At 46.5% G+C, this 19,662-nt stretch overlaps 1 protein-coding gene across 4 annotated transcripts in view; it reads left to right on the top strand.

Annotated features, from left to right (window-relative positions):
* The first annotated feature begins 316 nt into the window (after positions 1-316).
* Positions 317-19,662, top strand: part of OXR1 (oxidation resistance 1) — a 118,144-nt gene continuing 98,798 nt past the window's right edge. For 2 of the 4 annotated variants that reach the window (XM_040433466.1, XM_040433468.1), the window contains exon 1: positions 317-545. In XM_040433466.1, coding sequence (XP_040289400.1) covers positions 371-545 — 175 coding nt within the window. In that variant the 5' untranslated portion in view covers positions 317-370. The remainder of the gene's footprint in view (positions 546-19,662) is intronic. The other 2 variants (XM_040433467.1, XM_040433470.1) reach the window with 1 other exon arrangement.

Below are 19,662 nucleotides of genomic sequence, written 5' to 3' on the forward strand. Positions count from 1 at the left end.
AATGAACACAAGTGGGATCGTTCACTTTTAAAAATAGGGGAATAACTACTGAAGGTGCAACTATCAAATACGTGTCTGTCTCCCCCCCGCCTCCCCGAAGAGTAATGTTGTGGTATCTTCTGTGTATCCAACTAAACGTAACTGGGAATTCTTACTTTTGAAAATAGGGGTGGTGCAGGCATGACCTGGCGTAGAGTTGTGGGTTCAGGAATGAAGTATTGGGGAAACGTACACATGACAGCGGCGCCGTGCTGCAGGACGTCCCCCTCCAGAGGGTGGGGCGTGGACGGGGCGGGAGCGCAAAAGTTTTGTCATAAGTTTACCTCAGAGTCTAGTGAGGGGTGACAGAAGCACTGCAGGCCGGGGCGCCATGGACTACCTGACGGGCATCACCGGGAGGAGCGGCCGCGTCCTGAGGGGCACTGCCAACCGCCTGTGGCTGGGCGTGCGGGAGGTGCACTTCCAGGACTACCTGAGAGATGGGGTCGGGCGAGGGGACACCCCGCCGTCCAGTCCGGATTCGGAGCTTAGCCCACCGCTGTCAGGTCAGGGGGGTTTCCAGGGGTAACCATAGTAACCTTACGTGTAGGAAGTGACATGCTGGGGCTTTTAGTTCTACAGCATCTTGCATGACAGCCTGCTGTAGCCCCATATGTTACCTGAGTGTTACTAGTCATGGAGGTGGCACACAAGTGGAGTACTTGTCCGTGGCAAGCAATCCAGTCACTTGTGTCGTTTTAGAAAATGAGAGGTGGAATCTGGTTGCTATGGGTAACGGCCCCCCAGTTTCATACATCTCCACCGTGTGCCTGCGGAGTCCACGCAGACCGCCATTCAGAGTCCAAGTGCGCTGCCATGGAAGGAGATGCCTACCGGGGCGATGAGGCGGTGGCCCCCGGCCTCCTTGCTGGATTGGTGGGGGTCCCAGAGCTCGGAATATTATAACGGCCCCTAGCGATATGTGATGGGCTGTAAGGGAAGGCATCCAGAGGGTAAAGACATAACCTCGGAAAAAGTATGGATGGTTTGCTACAGAGTGTCACTGAGCATTCTCTGTGTAAGGGTGTATATGGGGATAGCTGTCAGTCACTGAGCATTCTCTGTGTAAGTGTGTATATGGGGATAGCTGTCAGTCACTGAGCACTCTCTGTGTAAGTGTGTATATGGGGATAGCTGTCAGTCACTGAGCACTCTCTGTGTAGGTGTGTATATGGGGATAGCTGTCAGTCACTGAGCACTCTCTGTGTAAGTGTGTATATGGGGATAGCTGTCAGTCACTGAGCATTCTCTGTGTATATGAGGATAGCTGACAGTCACTGAGCATTCTCTGTGTAGGTGTGTATATGGGGATAGCTGTCAGTCACTGAGCATTCTCTGTGTAAGTGTGTATATGGGGATAGCTGTCAGTCACTGAGCACTCTGTGTAGGTGTGTATATGGGGATAGCTGTCAGTCACTGAGCATTCTCTGTGTAGGTGTGTATACAGGGATAGCTGTCAGTCACTGAGCACTCTCTGTGTAAGGGTGTATATAGGGATAGCTGTCAGTCACTGAGCATTCTCTGTGTAGGTGTGTATACAGGGATAGCTGTCAGTCACTGAGCACTCTCTGTGTAAGTGTGTATATGGGGAGAGCTGAGCATTCTCTGTGTAATGTCTTACACTGCCCGATTTATTGAGAAGATTGCACTGTTCTACAAAAATTAGGTAGTTTCTTGTAACGGAGAGATGATGAAGTAATCTTACATAATATTGTGTCGAACACTAAAATGACATTGAAAATGCAAAACTTGTTCTTGTGTGGAAGTGAAAAAATGCTGAAAAAACTGAAAATTTGAGAGCGGGTTGAAGGGCAGTGAAGGAGAAGCTTCAGTTCTGTCTGTTAGGAAATGTCAGCCGAAAATTTCCATCAGTTTGTAGATGACCTTCTAACGGCCTACAAGAGGATGGGCTGCCGTCCGTCCCTCATTCCCATTCAAATGTCTTCCCTGTTAACCCCTTCTCAACTGGCGGTCGGCATCTACTGCAGCAAGGACAGGTTAAACCTCTAGATGCTGGATCGCTCTACACTGGCGCTGCGCATAGCCCTCAGGAAGCGGATATGTGACCGCCGGGAGTCTGCGGAGCGGCCTGGGTCTGACCTCTGCAGTAAGGTTGTACAAGCAAACCTCGGGGGTATCGGGGCTAAAATGTCACCCCAATTACAAGAGAAATCGGTGATTGGGGAAAAAAATGTAAAGCTAAATGTCCCTTAAAGGTCTTTTTTTATTTTACAAGTGTAAAAAAATAAATAAAGAGAAAATATATATAAAAAAAAAAAAAGGTACTATACTTCCTGGTGACAATAAGGGCTCATTCAGACGATCGTATGCTGTCCGCAAAAATGCATTTTTTTTTTTTTAATAGTTTCCATTTTATTAAAAAAAATACATAAATAAAAAATGACAAAATAAAGCCTCACATGTCTCCAAAAAAAGGGACAAAAATTATTACATAACTGAACGGGGGAAAAAAAAAACAAACGTATGGCTTTCAAAGACGCAGATGTGAGGTTCACAGGGTCGGGCGGTATGTCTGGCCCTCTGAAACGAGGGGGGGGGGGAGTGTCAACGAACTAGTGCTCCGAGGACTTCAGCCAGCCCCTCGGTGCTCCAGGATCCTAGTTCACATATTACACCAAACAGATTTTTTTTTTTCCTGAATGGCACAACATAGAAGAATAAATAAGGTATCATTGGAATCAGCAGGGTCAACCCAAGCAGGCAATATGGTTTAATAGGGTTGGTTCTGCTGACATATGTTTAAAAAATGGATCCTGTGCATCAGTTATGCACTTTTGGCATGTATTTATTATTTTAATTTTTTTTTTTTTTATAGACAGGGGGGGGGGGGGGATACTGCATTTTTTAATCTAAAAAAACGGATCTCAGATGGAAATTGCTCAACCATGTGCATTCCGTATTTTGCAGAACGGAACATCTGGCCCCTAATAGAACGGTACTATCCTTGTCCGTAATGCGAACAATAATTGGACATGCTCTAATTTTTTGGCGGAATGCAGACGGAGTAACGGACCCAATGAAGTGATTGGTTCCGCATACGGTCTGCAAAAAAAAACTGACATGGAAACAAAATACGTTCGTGTGCATGAGGCTTATATTACACCTGCAGATCATCTAGATCAGGGTTTCTCCACTCCGGTCCTCGGGACCCACCTACCGGTCAGGATTTGAGAAGATCCTACAGAATGAACACCTGTGGTAAGTCCTGATGCACTGACACTTAATTATATCACCTGCTCAATACTAAGGAAATCCTAAAACATGACCGGTAGGTGGGTCCCGAGGACCAGAGTTGTGAAACCCTGAACTAGACAATTGTCAGGAAGGAAGTGTCTGCTCGTCAGTGGAGGAGACCATTGCATTTACATACAGCAACGCCCTCAATATGGGGCCGTAGTGATCGCCCCACATGCAGAATCTTCGTTTGCCGGCAGCAGCGGCTGTGTAGACGCCATGATCTGCTGCCGGCAGACGATGATTTTTAAACCTGCTGAAAGATTCCAGTTACCCAATGAACAAGCTCGTTCATCAGGTAATCTGCGGCAGTATTACACTGCCAGATCATCGCTAATGAGCGGCGTTCATACGAGCGCTGATCTTAAGAATTGTCTAATATAAGCTTAAAACAGTAACCAGTGATTATTGCTTGGCAGTCTGCCTCGTTCACACGGTGCGGTATCTGGGACATGCGCTTTCATCAGACGTAGAAACTGCAGGCTGTGACATACCGCCAGGTAGTAAAACCACTTGTTTCCTTACTGTAGAGAAAATCAAAACCTGCTGATAGGACGGGTCATAAACTCTGTGATGTCTGGACGTGGAGTCGGTGTATGTGGATAAACACTGCCGCTGTTCCCGACCTCTGTGAATCATCTACTACTCGGGTTCAGCCCGTCCTTGTAGCGCTGCCAGTGACTACACCATCGCAGGCGTGACATGGCTATGCTGCGGCTGAGTACTGCGCAGTCCATGCTCCAATTTACTAATTGCTTATTTAGTTGTTCTGCATTGTTAGTAGCCTAGTGACAGCAAAACTCAGTGTTTTCTAAGTTTAGGGATCACAGTGATTTTGGTCGGATGACTACGGCACCTGGCAGATTCCAGTTGGGCCTCGTTCACACGATCATGTCCGTTTTCCAGATCAGCAGTTTGCGGTCGTGTGCATGAGCCTTAATTCAGTGAATTCCAAGACTCTCAGGGTTAGGCCTCTTGCACACGACCGTGTCCTGCACGTGGCCGTATCGCGTCTCGCATATGGCGGGTCCGCAATGCACTGGGCACCGGCTGTGTGCATTCCGCATCACGGATGCGGACCCATTCACTTGAATGGGTCCAGAGATACGGAACCCTGGGGAAGCACTACGGTGGGGTTCCGTTTTGTGCTTTCGTTGTGCAAAAAGATAGAACTTGTTCTATCTTTTTGCAGAACGGACGGATCGTGGACCCCATTCAAGTGAACGTGGTCGTGATCCTCATGCAAGTGGCCCGCGCATGTGGCCTTACACAGCCTTATAAATCAGTATAAGGCTCCATTATCATATTTTTTTTGTCCGCATCCAATCCACAGGTTTTTTTTTTTGTGGATTAGATGCGGATACATTCATTTTAATGGTTTCACAACAAATGTGGACAGCATATCTAGTGCTGTCCGCATCTGTATTTCTGATCCACGGCCTCTGTAATAAATAAAGCATGTTCTTCTCTTGTCCGCAAAATGCGGTCCGTGGTCCTATTGCATTCAGTGGATCTGTAAAAAAACAACTTATGCCACATAGATGCTATCCGTGTTTCATCAGTTTTTGTGGATCTGTTGTGAAACGACACAAAATGCCAATGACCATTTCCTATGGAAGTAAAACGGACGGCTTTTGTGGCACTACATGTGCACAAGTGACAGAAAAATGGAATCGTAGATCCGCCAAATGCGGAAAACAAAACACAGGCGGTCGTGTGCATGAGGCCTTATGCTGTGCGATCCTGCAAGATGAACGAGGCCAGAACAGGACCTCGCGCGCACACGCTGCAAGTTCCTAGCATTCAACTCGCTGGTGTGTCTGGCATAGTGCTGCGATTTGGCTGGACAGAAAAACGGTACAAGCAGTTTGTGGGCTGCAAAGTACTTGTGTTGTGTGCCTGAGGCTAAAGGCTCATGGACACGGCCGTATTTTCAGTCCACGTCCAATCCGCATTTTTTTTGTGGTTCTTAGGCAGACCCGTTAATTTCAGTGGAGCCGTAAAAGCTACGGACAGCACACCTCTATCTATACAGAGGTGTTACTCGTCATTGTAATCCTGCTTGTGGTGATAATGATGATGGCTGCTGAAAAGTTACCTGTGCAGGACAGGAAATGACCTATTACTCCCAGTGGCCAGTTAGAAAATTGCAGGATTATATACAGTATTTTTTTTTAACATAGTGATGTGGGGAAAAAAATTCTTATAAAAATATTTTTTATATAGCGCCAACATATTCCGCAGCGCTTTACAATAGGGGGGGGGGGGTTAAATACCAGCAGAGTCATAAATAACAGCAGCAAACAGGTCATTGAGGAGCGTGCTCGCAAGAGCTTACAAACTGAGGCGATAGGTAAAAAGTGCTTGCTTGGTACAATGGTCCGGCCTTCTTAACACAATGGGGCAGAAGGTAGATATAAGGCTGCATGAGCCGTCACCAACCAATATCTGTAGTGATAATATAACATGATTCAGACAGTAGGTCCTTTTCTGATTGCACGTTCCCCACATGCTGCCTCTCCAACGAGCCCAATACAACAAAGTGCAGTGTAACATACACTGCCTGTCCAAAAACAGGTCGCCACCTGGATGTAACTAAGCAAATAGTTCTGAGCCTCCTATTGGATAATTACTGCATGGGCGATTATCTTTCAGCTGGCAACAAGTTATTTAACCCCAACTGGTGCAATGAGCTGCTTCTCATTTCTTAAACAACCACGTGGAAAGACACATCTCGTGGTCGTGGAAAAGATGTTAGTCTGTTTGAGAAGGGTCAAATCATTGGCATCAAGCAAAGAAAACATCTAAGGAGATTGCAGAAACTACTAAAATTGGGTTAAGAACTGTCCAACCCATTATTAAAAACTGGAAGGATAGTGGGGACCCATCGTATTCGAGGAAGAAATGTGGCGGGAAAAAAATCCTGAATGATCGTGATCGGCGATCACTTAAATGTTTGGTGAAATCAAATCGAAGAAAAACAACAGTAAAACTCAGGGCTATGTTTAATAGTGAAAGTAAGAGCATTTCCACACGCACAATGTGAAGGGAACTCAAGGGATTGGGACTGAACAGCTGCGTAGCTGTAAGAAAACCACTAATCAGTGAGGAAAACCAGAAAAAAGGCTTCAATTTTCTAGGGAGCATAAAGATTGGACTCTGGAGCAATGGAAGAAGGTCGTGTGGTCTGATGAGTCCAGATTTACCCTGTTCCAGAGTGATGGGAGCATCATCAGGGTAAGAAGAGAGGCAGATGAAGTGATGCCCCCATCATGCCTAGTGCCTCCTGTACAAGCCTGTGGGGGCAGGGCTGTGATCTGGGGTTGCTGCAGTTGGTCAGGTCTAGGTTCAGCAACAGTATGTGCTCCAAGAATGAGGTCAGCGACTACCTAAACATACTGAATGACCAGGTTATTCCATCAATGGATCTGTTCTTCCCTGATGGCACGGGCATATTCCAAGATGACAATGCCAGGATTCATCGGGCTCAGATTGTGAAAGAGTGGTTCAGGGAGCATGAGACATCATTGTCACACATGGATTGGCCACCACAGAGTCCAGACCTTAAAGGGAATCTGTCACCTGGTTTGACCATGTTAAGCTCTCACCATTGCCATGTTTAATAAAATACCTTCTCTCCTCAGTGGATTTTCTTTCTTATATTCATGCTTTCATTTTCCTAAAAAAGCGATCTTTGTATTATGCAAATGAACCCTGAAGGTGCCCAGAGGGGCGTTATTCTTCACCCTGTGAGCCCAGTAACACCCCCCTGCATTTCCTTGGACCGCCTTTATGCAGTATCATCCCACACCCTAGTTTAACGCTGCCTCTGCTTCGTCAGCTAATTCATTCAAGCCACGCACCTGGAATCTTCAATTCGTCCAGCTGAAATCTCGCGCAGGCGCAGTACAGACTACTGCCTGCACCTGTGCGATCCAACCGCTCCAGAGGGCAACAGTCTCAAAAGTGTAACTGGGCATGTGCCGAGCCCAATGATGTCTTCTTATCGCTGATGCCCTCAGGAGCGGTTGGATCGTGCAGGCAGTAGGCGGTACTGCGCCAGGTGCGTGGCTTGAATGAATTAGCTGACGTAGAGGAGGGGGCGTGGGATGATACTGCATAACGAGGAGGCGTGCTTGGGGTCTACATAAAGGCGGTCCAGGCACTGCAGGGGGGCGTTACTGGGCTCACAGGGTGAAGAATAACACCCCTCTGGGCACCTTCAGGGTTCATTTGCATAATACAAAGATCGCTTTTTTAGCAAAATGAAAGCCTCAATACAAGAAAAGGCATTTTATTAAACATGGCAATGGTGAGAGCTTAACCACCTCCGGACCGCCTAACGCAGGATCGCGTTCCGGAGGTGGCAGCGCTGCGCAGAGTCACGCATATACGCGTCATCTCGCGAGACGCGAGATTTCGCTCAAAGCCGGCCCGCGCATGCGCATCGCGGGCCGGCAAAATTAAAAGAAGTATTTCGTCACCAGCCTGCCAGCAACGATCATTGGCTGGCAGGCTGGCGATTTTCAAAAAATCCAATCCAAAGTCATATAACGGATCATATTAGTAAATATGATCTGTTATATGGCTTCTCTGCTCCTGTGCTGGTCCTTTTCGTCGGTTGGATCCAGCACAGGAGCAGACTGAACTGTGAGTAGCACCAACACTACACCTTAGCCCCTGATCACCCACCTGCACCCCAATTAACCCTTTGATCGCCCCTGTCAATCACTAGTGAAAGGAAAAAAAGTGATCAGTGTAAACTGTCACTTTTTTTTTTTTCACTGGTATTGGCTGTTAGGTTTTAGGGATAGTTTAGGCCCCTTGGTTAGGTAGTTAGCGTCAGTTAGCGCCCACCGCACCGTAGTCACTTTTATTCGCTGTTTAGCGTATCGCTAATCAGCATTTGTACTTTTATAGTATCTGTAAGTGATCAAAACTGATCACGGTCAGATCTATAATAGTATTAGTGTCACCTTAGCTCGCCCTCCACCCAAAACGCAGTGTTTGCCCGATCAGGCCTGATCGGTCGCCCACACGTGCGTTCACCCACGCCCGCCCCACCGCAGTGACAAAAAATATATATTTTTTGATCACTGCACATTCATTTTACACGCACTGCGGCGATAAAAAAATCAGTTTTGATATTTTTTATCAACCGCAGCAGCCTCCGGTACTTCGCTAGCCTCCCCTTTGTAAGACAGGTTTGCTTTTTTTCTTGGGTAGTCTCAGGGAATACCCCTAAATTTAGTAGTCCAAAATGTCAAACAGGGGGTATTCTTCTGAAGAGGCCTACAGGATTCTGACCCAATCGGATGAGGAGTGGGAACCCTCATCTGACGAATCTAGCGGGTCAGAATATGAACCTGTAGAAAGCAGTGGCTCTCTGACCCAAAGTTCGGACGAGGAGGTGGAGGTCCCTGGCAGCACCAGGCGTACCCGGCCCCGTGTCGCTAGACCACAGGTTGCGCAGGATCCGCTTCAAGAGCAGCAGAGTGGGGCTGTCGCTGCCGGATCACGTGGTGAGGCATACACCAGCAGCGCAGCCCTTCCTGGACCTAGTACCAGCATTGCCGTACAACATTGTGAAGTAGTGAGCACCAGAAGGGCAGTTGAAGCTGGTACGGTGGCACGTGCAATAGTTACCCCGTCGCAGCCACCGCACAGACAGGCCCGTAGAGCCCCTAGAGTCCCTGAGGTGCTGGCAAATCCTGATTGGCAGTCACCAACTTCAGCCGCACCATTAGTTCCCCCTTTCACCGCCCAGTCTGGAGTTCGGGTTGAGACGGCTCAAATCGGTTCGGCCCTGGGATTTTTTGAGCTGTTCTTGACTGCGGAGCTCTTGGACTTAGTCGTGGCAGAGACCAACCAGTATGCCACACAATTTATAACCGCAAACCCGGGAAGCTATTATGCCCAGCCTTTCCGGTGGAAACCAGTCCAAGTTTCCAAACTTAAATTTTTTTTGGGCCTTCTCCTCAACATGGGCCTGACAAAAAAGCATGAATTGCGGTCATATTGGTCAACGCACCCAATTCATCACATGCCCATGTTCTCTGCTGCTATGTCCAGGGCACGATTTGAGACCATCCTCCGTTTTCTGCATTTTAGCGACAACACCACCTCCCGTCCCAGAGGCCACCCTGCTTTTGACCGGCTCCACAAAATTCGGCCCCTCATAGACCATTTCAACCTGAAATTTGCAGATTTGTATACCCCTGAGCAAAACATCTGCGTAGACGAGTCCCTAATACATTTTACCGGGCGCCTTGGCTTCAAACAATACATCCCAAGCAAGCGTGCCCGGTATGGGGTCAAATTGTATAAGCTCTGTGAAAGGGCCACAGGCTATACCCACAAATTTCGGATCTATGAGGGAAAAGATCAGACCCTGGAGCCGGTCGGTTGCCCTGACTACCTGGGGAGCAGTGGGAAGACAGTCTGGGACTTGGTGTCACCCTTATTCGGCAAGGGGTACCATCTTTATGTGGACAATTTCTACACAAGTGTGGCCCTCTTTAGGCATTTGTTTCTAGAACGGATTTGCGCCTGTGGCACCGCGCGAACTAGTCGCGTGGGCTTCCCCCAACGGCTTGTAACCACCCATCTTGCAAGGGGGCAGAGGGCTGCCTTGTGTAACGAAGAACTGCTCGCGTTGAAATGGAGAGACAAGCGTGACGTTTACATGCTCTCCTCCATTCACGCAGACACGACAATCCAAATTGAGCGAGCAACCCGTGTCATTGAAAAGCCCCTCTGTGTCCACGACTATAATGCGCTCATGGGAGGGGTGGACTTCAATGACCAGATGTTGTCTCCGTATTTAGTTTCCCGCAGAACCAGACGCTGGTATAAGAAGGTGTCTGTATATTTGATTCAATTGGCGCTGTACAATAGTTTTGTTCTCTACAGTAAGGCTGGGAGAACAGGATCCTTCCTCAAATTCCAGGAAGAGATCATCGAGAACCTCCTTTACCCAGGAGGTTCCGTGGCCCCATCCACCAGTGTAGTTAGCCGTCTACACGAGCGACATTTCCCCAGTGTCGTTGCTGGTACCTCAACCCAACCGTCACCCCGAAAAAGATGTCGTGTCTGTAGCAGGAGTGGAATAAGGCGTGACACCCGCTATTTCTGTCCTGACTGTGCTGACCACCCTGCCCTATGCTATGGAGAGTGTTTCCGGAAGTACCACACACAGGTACACCTAGCATAGGGATCACATCTCACCAGGACAGGCACACAGGGCTATTAGGGCCCATTCACTCACAGCTGCTGCAAACCTCTCCTTTCACCTGGGATAAAGTGCATAACGTACTTCGCCACATCTTTGGGCGATTTGCGCTTTGCACATTGTCCCATGGGGAAGGAGAGGTTTGTTCTATAAAGGTAAAAAAAACTAAACAAAAAAAAAAATACCGGTAAGTAAAAAAGTTAAACGTTCAGTTAAAAAAGTTTCTATGTTCTGTTCAACAGTTAATAAATTTATTGCGTTGCGGCCTGGTTTTTTCTTTTTTGTTTTGTTTTTTTTACCTTTCAGGTGGACCAACCGATCGACTAGCTGCAGCACTGATGTGCATTCTGACAGAAGCATTGCGCTGCTGTCAGATTACACAAAAGTCGGTGTATGCGGCGCTGCAAGACGAGATTTCTCCTCTGCAGTAAAAGATACGTTTGCCGAGGCATACAGGGAGTGCAGAATTATTAGGCAAGTTGTATTTTTGAGGATTAATTTTATTATTGAACAACAACCATGTTCTCAATGAACCCAAAAAACTCATTAATATCAAAGCTGAATATTTTTGGAAGTAGTTTTTAGTTTGTTTTTAGTTTTAGCTATTTTAGAGGGATATCTGTGTGTGCAGGTGACTATTACTGTGCATAATTATTAGGCAACTTAACAAAAAACAAATACCCATTTCAATTATTTTTTTTTACCAGTGAAACCAATATAACATCTCAACATTCACAAATATACATTTCTGACATTCAAAAACAAAACAAAAACAAATCAGTGACCAATTTAGCCACCTTTCTTTGCAAGGACACTCAAAAGCCTGCCATCCATGGATTCTGTCAGTGTTTTGATCTGTTCACCATCAACATTGCGTGCAGCAGCAACCACAGCCTCCCAGACACTGTTCAGAGAGGTGTACTGTTTTCCCTCCTTGTAAATCTCACATTTGATGATGGACCACAGGTTCTCAATGGGGTTCAGATCAGGTGAACAAGGAGGCCATGTCATTAGATTTTCTTCTTTTATACCCTTTCTTGCCAGCCACGCTGTGGAGTACTTGGACGCATTGTCCTGCATGAAAATCATGTTTTTCTTGAAGGATGCAGACTTCTTCCTGTACCACTGCTTGAAGAAGGTGTCTTCCAGAAACTGGCAGTAGGACTGGGAGTTGAGCTTGACTCCATCCTCAACCCGAAAAGGCCCCACAAGCTCATCTTTGATGATACCAGCCCAAACCAGTACTCCACCTCCACCTTGCTGACGTCTGAGTTGGACTGGAGCTCTCTGCCCTTTACCAATCCAGCCACGGGCCCATCCATCTGGCCCATCAAGACTCACTCTCATTTCATCAGTCCATAAAACCTTAGAAAAATCAGTCTTGAGATATTTCTTGGCCCAGTCTTGACGTTTCAGCTTGTGTGTCTTGTTCAGTGGTGGTCGTCTTTCAGCCTTTCTTACCTTGGCCATGTCTCTGAGTATTGCACACCTTGTGCTTTTGGGCACTCCAGTGATGTTGCAGCTCTGAAATATGGCCAAACTGGTGGCAAGTGGCATCTTGGCAGCTGCACGCTTGACTTTTCTCAGTTCATGGGCAGTTATTTTGCGCCTTGGTTTTTCCACACGCTTCTTGCGACCCTGTTGACTATTTTGAATGAAACGCTTGATTGTTCGATGATCACGCTTCAGAAGCTTTGCAATTTTAAGAGTGCTGCATCCCTCTGCAAGATATCTCACTATTTTTGACTTTTCTGAGCCTGTCAAGTCCTTCTTTTGACCCATTTTGCCAAAGGAAAGGAAGTTGCCTAATAATTATGCACACCTGATATAGGGTGTTGATGTCATTAGACCACACCCCTTCTCATTACAGAGATGCACATCACCTAATATGCTTAATTGGTAGTAGGCTTTCGAGCCTATACAGCTTGGAGTAAGACAACATGCATAAAGAGGATGATGTGGTCAAAATACTCATTTGCCTAATAATTCTGCATGCAGTGTATGAGCTGAGGAGGTGGCGGTGTTCATATACTTTGGCAAACACTTTGTATATATAAAAAAAAAAAATCCCGGCAATGATTTATTCATCCACATCGATTGATGTGAATGGAGAAATCTGGTTTGCCAGGGCATACGAGCTGAAGTGGGTATGGATGTTGGGCGGAGCTCCTATGTCCTGGCAGACGCCTTTCCCCTCCTTTTTCTTTTTTTGGCAGAGATTTTTTCATCCACATTGATCGATGCGAATGAAGAAATCTGTGCCGTTCATTTTTTTCTTTCAGCCCAGAGGCTGAACGGAAAAAAAAAATCTCATTACCTGTATGCTCAATATAAGGAGAATAGCAGAAACTCCTAATGCTGGGCATACATGTAATGATTGCGGAGACCCTCAAAAGCCAGGGCAGTACAAACACCCCACAAATAACACCATTTTGGAAAGAAGACACCCCAAGGTATTCGCTGAGGGGCATATTGAGTCCATGAAAGATTGAAATTTTTGTCCCAAGTTAGCGGAAAGGGAGACTTTGTGAGAAAAAAATAAAAAAAATCAATTTCCGCTAACTTGTGCCAAAATTTTTTTTTTTCTATGAACTCGCCATGCCCCTCATTGAATACCTTGGGGTGTCTTCTTTCCAAAATGGGGTCACATGTGGGGTATTTATACTGCCCTGGCATTTTAGGGGCCCCAAAGCGTGAGAAGAAGTCTGGTATCCAAATGTCTAAAAATGCCCTCCTAAAAGGAATTTGGGCCCCTTTGCCCACCTAGGCTGCAAAAAAGTGTCACACATGTGGTATCTCCGTATTCAGTAGAAGTTGAGGAATGTGTTTTGGGGTGTCATTTTACATATACCCATGCTGGGTGAGAGAAATATCTTGGTCAAATGCCAACTTTGTATAAAAAAAATGGGAAAAGTTGTTTTTTGCCAAGATATTTCTCTCACCCAGCATGGGTATATGTAAAATGACACCCCAAAACACATTCCCCAAATTCTCCCGAGTACGGCAATACCAGATGTGTGACACTTTTTTGCAGCCTAGGTGGGCAAAGGGGCCCACATTCCAAAGAGCACCTTTCGGATTTCACAGGTCATTTACCTACTTACCACACATTTGGGCCCCTAGAATGCCAGGGCAGTATAAGGCTACTTTCACACTAGCGTTCGGGGCTCCGCTTGTGAGTTCCGTTTGAAGGCTCTCACAAGCGGCCCCGAACGGATCCGTACTGCCCCAATGCATTCTGAGTGGATGCGGATCCGCTCAGAATGCATCAGTTTGGCACCGTTTGGCCTCCGCTCCGCTCAGCAGGCGGACACCCGAACGCAGCTTGCAGCGTTTTCGTGTCCGCCTGGCCGTGCGGAGCCAAACGGATCCGTCCAGACTTACAATGCAAGTCAATGGGGACGGATCCGTTTGACATTGACACAATATGGTGCAATTTCAAACGGATCCGTCCCCCATTGACTTTCAATGTAAAGTCAGGATTATACCATCAGATCGGAGTTTTCTCCAATCCGATGGTATATTTTAACTTGAAGCGTCCCCATCACCATGGGAACGCCTCTATGTTAGAATATACCATCGGATTTGAGTTACATCGTGAAACTCAAATCCGACAGTATATTCTAACACAGAGGCGTTCCCATGGTGATGGGGACGCTTCAAGTTAGAATATAATGAGAACTGTGTACATGACTGCCCCCTGCTGCCTGGCAGGTGCTGCCAGGCAGCAGGGGGCAGACCCCCCCCCTCCTGTATTTAACTTATTGGTGGCCAGTGGGGCCCCCCCTCCCTCCCCAGTATTAATTGTAAGCAGTGCGGCCCCCCTCCCTCTATATTCATCGGTGGCCAGTGCGGATATTAAATATGAGCAGTGCGGTCTCCCCCTCCCTCCCTAGTATTAAATATGAGCAGTGCGGTCTCCCCCTCCCTCCCCAGTATTAAATATGAGCAGTGTGGTCTCCCCCTCCCTCCCTCCCCAGTATTAAATATGAGCAGTGGTGGCAGCGGAGAGTACCGATCGGAGTCCCAGTTTAAATCGCTGGGGCTCCGATCGGTTACCATGGCAGCCAAGACGCTATTGCAGTCTTGGCTGCCATGGTTACTTAGCAACAAATAGCAGCATTATACTTACCTGAAGAGCTGCGATCTATGTGACCGGCCGGGAGCTCCTCCTACTGGTAAGTGACAGGTCTATAGGCAATGCGCCGCACAGACCTGTCACTTTACCAGTAGGAGGAGCTCCCGGCCGGTCACATAGATCGCAGCTCTTCAGGTAAGTATAATGCTGCTATTTGTTGCTAAGTAACCATGGCAGCCAAGACTGCAATAGCGTCTTGGCTGCCATGGTAACCGATCGGAGCCCCAGCGATTTAAACTGGGTCTCCGATCGGTACTCTCCGCTGCCACCAATGATGGGGGGGGGGGGGGGGGGGGTCGAGAGGAGAGGCCGCACTGATCACAATACTTTGAATCCGCACTGGCCACCAATGAATAGAGGGAGGGGGAGGCCGCACTGCTCATATTTAATACTGGGGAGGGAGGGAGGGAGGGGGAGACCGCACTGCTCATATTTAATACTGGGGAGGGAGGGAGGGGGAGACCGCACTGCTCATATTTAATACTGGGGAGGGAGGGGGAGACCGCACTGCTCATATTTAATATCCGCACTGGCCACCGATGAATATAGAGGGAGGGGGGCCGCACTGCTTACAATTAATACTGGGGAGGGAGGGGGGGGCCGCACTGGCCACCAATAAGTTAAATACAGGAGGGGGGGGGGGGGGTCTGCCCCCTGCTGCCTGGAAGCACCTGCCAGGCAGCAGGGGGCAGTCATGTACACAGTTCTCAGTATATTCTAACTTGAAGCGTCCCCATCACCATGGGAACGCTTCTGTGTTTAGAATATACTGTCGGATCTGAGTTTTCCGAAGTGAAAAATCAGATCTGAAATAAACTGTTATGCAAACGGATCCGTTCTGAACGGATGCAAGCGTTTGCATTATAGGAGCGGATCCGTCTGATGAAACATCAGACGGATCCGCTCCGAACGCTAGTGTGAAAGTAGCCTAACTACCCGACAAGTGACCCTATTTTGGAAAGAAGACACCCCAAGGTATTCCGTGAGGGGCATGGCGAGTTCCTAGAATTTTTTATTTTTTGTCACAAGTTAGTGGAAAATGATGATTTATTTTATTATTTTTTTTCATACAAAGTCTCATATTCCACTAACTTGTGACAAAAAATAAAAACTTCCAAGAACTCGCCATGCCCATCAGCGAATACCTTGGGGTCTCTTCTTTCCAAAATGGGGTCACTTGTGGGGTAGTTATACTGCCCTGGGATTCTAGGGGCCCAAATGTGTGGTAAGGAGTTTGAAATCAAATTCTGTAAAAAATGACGAGTGAAATCCGAAAGGTGCTCTTTGGAATATGGGCCCCTTTGCCCACCTAGGCTGCAAAAAAGTGTCACACATCTGGTATCTCCGTACTCAGGAGAAGGTGGGGAATGTGTTTTGGAGTGTCATTTTACATATACCCATGCTGGGTGAGAGAAATATCTTGGTCAAATGCCAACTTTGTATAAAAAAATGGGAAAAGTTGTCTTTTGCCAAGATATTTCTCTCACCCAGCATGGGTATATGTAAAAAGACACCCCAAAACACATTCCCCACCTTCTCCTGAGTACGGAGATACCACATGTGTGGCACTTTTTTGCAGCCTAGGTGGGCAAAGGGGCCCATATTACAAAGAGCACCTTTCGGATTTCACAGGTCATTTTTTACAGAATTTGATTTCAAACTCCTTACCACACATTTGGGCCCCTAGAATGCCAGGGCAGTATAACTACCCCACAAGTGACCCCATTTTGGAAAGAAGAGACCCCAAGGTATTCGCTGTTGGGCATAGTGAGTTCATAGAACTTTTTATTTTTTGTCACAAGTTAGTGGAATATGAAACTTTGTAAGAAAAAAAAAATAAAAAATCATCATTTTCCGCTAACTTGTGACAAAAAATAAAAAGTTCTATGAACTCACTATGCCCATCAGCGAATACCTTAAGGTGTCTACTTTCCGAAATGGGGTCATTTGTGGGGTGTTTGTACTGTCTGGGCATTGTAGAACCTCAGGAATCATGACAGGTGCTCAGAAAGTCAGAGCTGCTTCAAAAAGCGGAAATTCACATTTTTGTACCATAGTTTGTAAACGCTATAACTTTTACCCAAACCATTTTTTTTTTTTACCCAAACTTTTTTTTTTTATCAAAGACATGTAGAACAATAAATTTAGAGAAAAATTTATATATGGATGTAGTTTTTTCTGCAAAATTTGACAACTGAAAGTGAAAAATGTCATTTTTTTGCAAAAAAATCGTTAAATTTCGATTAATAACAAAAAAAGTAAAAATGTCAGCAGCAATGAAATACCACCAAATGAAAGCTCTATTAGTGAGAAGAAAAGGAGGTAAAATTCATTTGGGTGGTAAGTTGCATGACCGAGCAATAAACGGTGAAAGTAGTGTAGGTCAGAAGTGTAAAGTGGCCTGGTCTTTCAGGGTGTTTAAGCACTGGGGGCTGAAGTGGTTAATATGGTCAAACCAGGTGACAGATTCCCTGTAACCCCATTGAGAATCTTTGGGATGTGCTGGAGAAGGCTTTGCGCAGCGGTCAGACTCCACCATCATCAATGCAAGATCTTGGTGAAGAATTAATGCAGAACTGGATGGAAATAAATCTTGTGACATTGCAGAAGCTTATCGACACAATGCCACAGCGAATGCGTGCCGCAATCAAAGCTAAAGGCTTTTTTTTTTTTGGGACAGGCAGTGTACTACCAGCATGTTCCTGAGCAGACTGCTGTATAGTAGGAATATACTCGCCGACTCTGTATAACCTTATTTCATGAAATCTCTGCTCATCCTGGGCTTTGTAGTCCAGGAGGCGGTCCTATCAGTGACTGACATCCTTCCCTCTATGACTGTTTATACACAGCTGTCAATCACTGATAGGACCGCCTCCTGGACTACAAAGCCCAGAAGGAGCAGGAATTTAATTGTATAAATGACAGGTTTTACTGAATCCTTTCCCATAAAACTATACATCAATCTGCTCAGCTCCTGCTGCTCGGACACCATGCTCAACATGACAGGTGCCCTTTAAATCGTGTGACCGCCACATCGGTCTGAAAGTGTAGCACGACAGGAGCGGGGGCCATTCCACTGCGTATCTCTCCTGTTCTCTCGTCTCCCGTGTGCTGTAATAGAATATGACAACTCGAGGATATTCAGCCATTCTGTTCAGGGATATGTTGTTCCCCCAGGATTATAACCATTCTGCTGTACTCTATGGAAAATAGAAACCGAAGAAAATGAAAGCCATAAAAAAAAATGCTGTTCTTCTTTTTATTTTTTTACTGTATTGAATAATGTAATTAATTTGTGACACTCTTTTATTAAGCATTTGGCTATGACACTGTATTGGATATTTTTCCTGCTGCTCTAGGCTATCCTACCTTGCTGACCCGAGCCAGTATGCCCAGTGGTATTGCTTGCTCCTGGAGTCACTGATTATCTGCTTATGGGAACAATCACGTGTACGGTCTTCATTGGCCTCTTAATCTGTTTGAAGGACTACATGTTAGGCCCCTTCTCACGGGCGTCGCGGGTGAGGGCTGGATGTGATGCAGGTGCGTTTAGTGTAAATTGTGCGAGTAGGCACGCAATTTCAGTCAGTTTTGACTGCAGTTGCTTTCCGTTGTTCATCATCATTATTATTATTATTATTATTATTATTATTTATTTTATTTTTTCCGTGCGAGTGTAATGCGTTTTGCACGCGCATGAGAAAAAACTGAATGTGGTACCCAGACCCGAACCCGGACTTGTTCACTATCATTCAGCTAAGTATAATGTCAATTGAGGGTTAAAAAATAATAAAAACATAACTCTCCTCATCCACTTGATCGCGCAGCCGGGATCCTCTTCTTTCTCCTTCTTGAAGGACCTGCAAAAGGACCTTCGCTGACGTCATCGCGCTCATCATGTGGTGAGCGCAGGTCCTGCTGAATGAAAGTAAATAAGGTCCCGGGTCATACTTCCCTCGTCTCCTTAGCAACCATGCGTGAAAATCGCACCGCATCCACACTTGCCTGCGGATGCGATTTTCACGCAGCCCCATTCAGTTCTATGGGGTCGTTTTGAGAAGGCAGCGGTCCTTCTGTGAGTGCCGCAGCCTTCTCCCTGCTTACCAAGCACAGTGCCGTACATTGTATAGTGGCTGTGCTTGGTATCGCGCTTAGCCCCCTTCACTTGAATAGGGCTGAGCTTCTCCTAGGCCACGTGAACGATGAACATGGCGTCACTGGCCTGGGAAAAGCAGAGAGAAGGCCGCGGTGCTCGCAGGAGTGCCACTGCCTTCTCCAACAGCTGGGTGTCGGACCCCCACCAATCAGTATGAAAATCTTGCAAAACCTATTGTAGTACATCTCCCTCTTGGTTTTCTCGTGGACGCGTCATGGTTTTACGGTATACGTGTAAACCTTCAGTGTCGTTCTTAGGACTGACGTGCACTATTTCTCAGTGCCTAGCATATCCACTATTTATAATAATCACTGACTTATTATTTAGCGCCTTGTTAATTAATTGTATCCCCTTATTTCCTGTTGAGATCTATATTTTTCTGGTCCAAATTTAGTTGTTCTTTCTGGAGTGAGTAGGTGGCTCGGCTGTGGCGTGTGCAGTGAGCAGATGGCTGTAGGTTTAGAAGGGGAAAGGGACCCAGTCTGCTTTTCCTGTGTGCTCCGCAGCTCGGTGACACCGTTGTCTAGCCCGACGTTCCCGTGTCGTATATGTCTTCAGAATCCATGATATATGAAGAACTTGGATGGATTCACTTTTCAATACTACATCTTTACCTTGGTTGAGGCAGTAATAATAATGACGAAATAGTCGTAATCCTTCATTACTCTTCTCACCGCAGAAATGTAAAAGGCGTAAGACATAGCTATGCAGGGTATAATTATTTGGCATCGTTAGGGCTAAGTGGTGCTTTCTGCGCCTGTCTTGATATCCCCTGCGCCACTGGAGGATCCGTCTAATAATTTATGACGAGATGCACACGTCGGCATAAATTATCCTCCGGCA

This window comes from Bufo bufo, chromosome 5, assembly GCF_905171765.1.
Source record: "Bufo bufo chromosome 5, aBufBuf1.1, whole genome shotgun sequence".
NCBI classification, from domain to species: domain Eukaryota; kingdom Metazoa; phylum Chordata; class Amphibia; order Anura; family Bufonidae; genus Bufo; species Bufo bufo.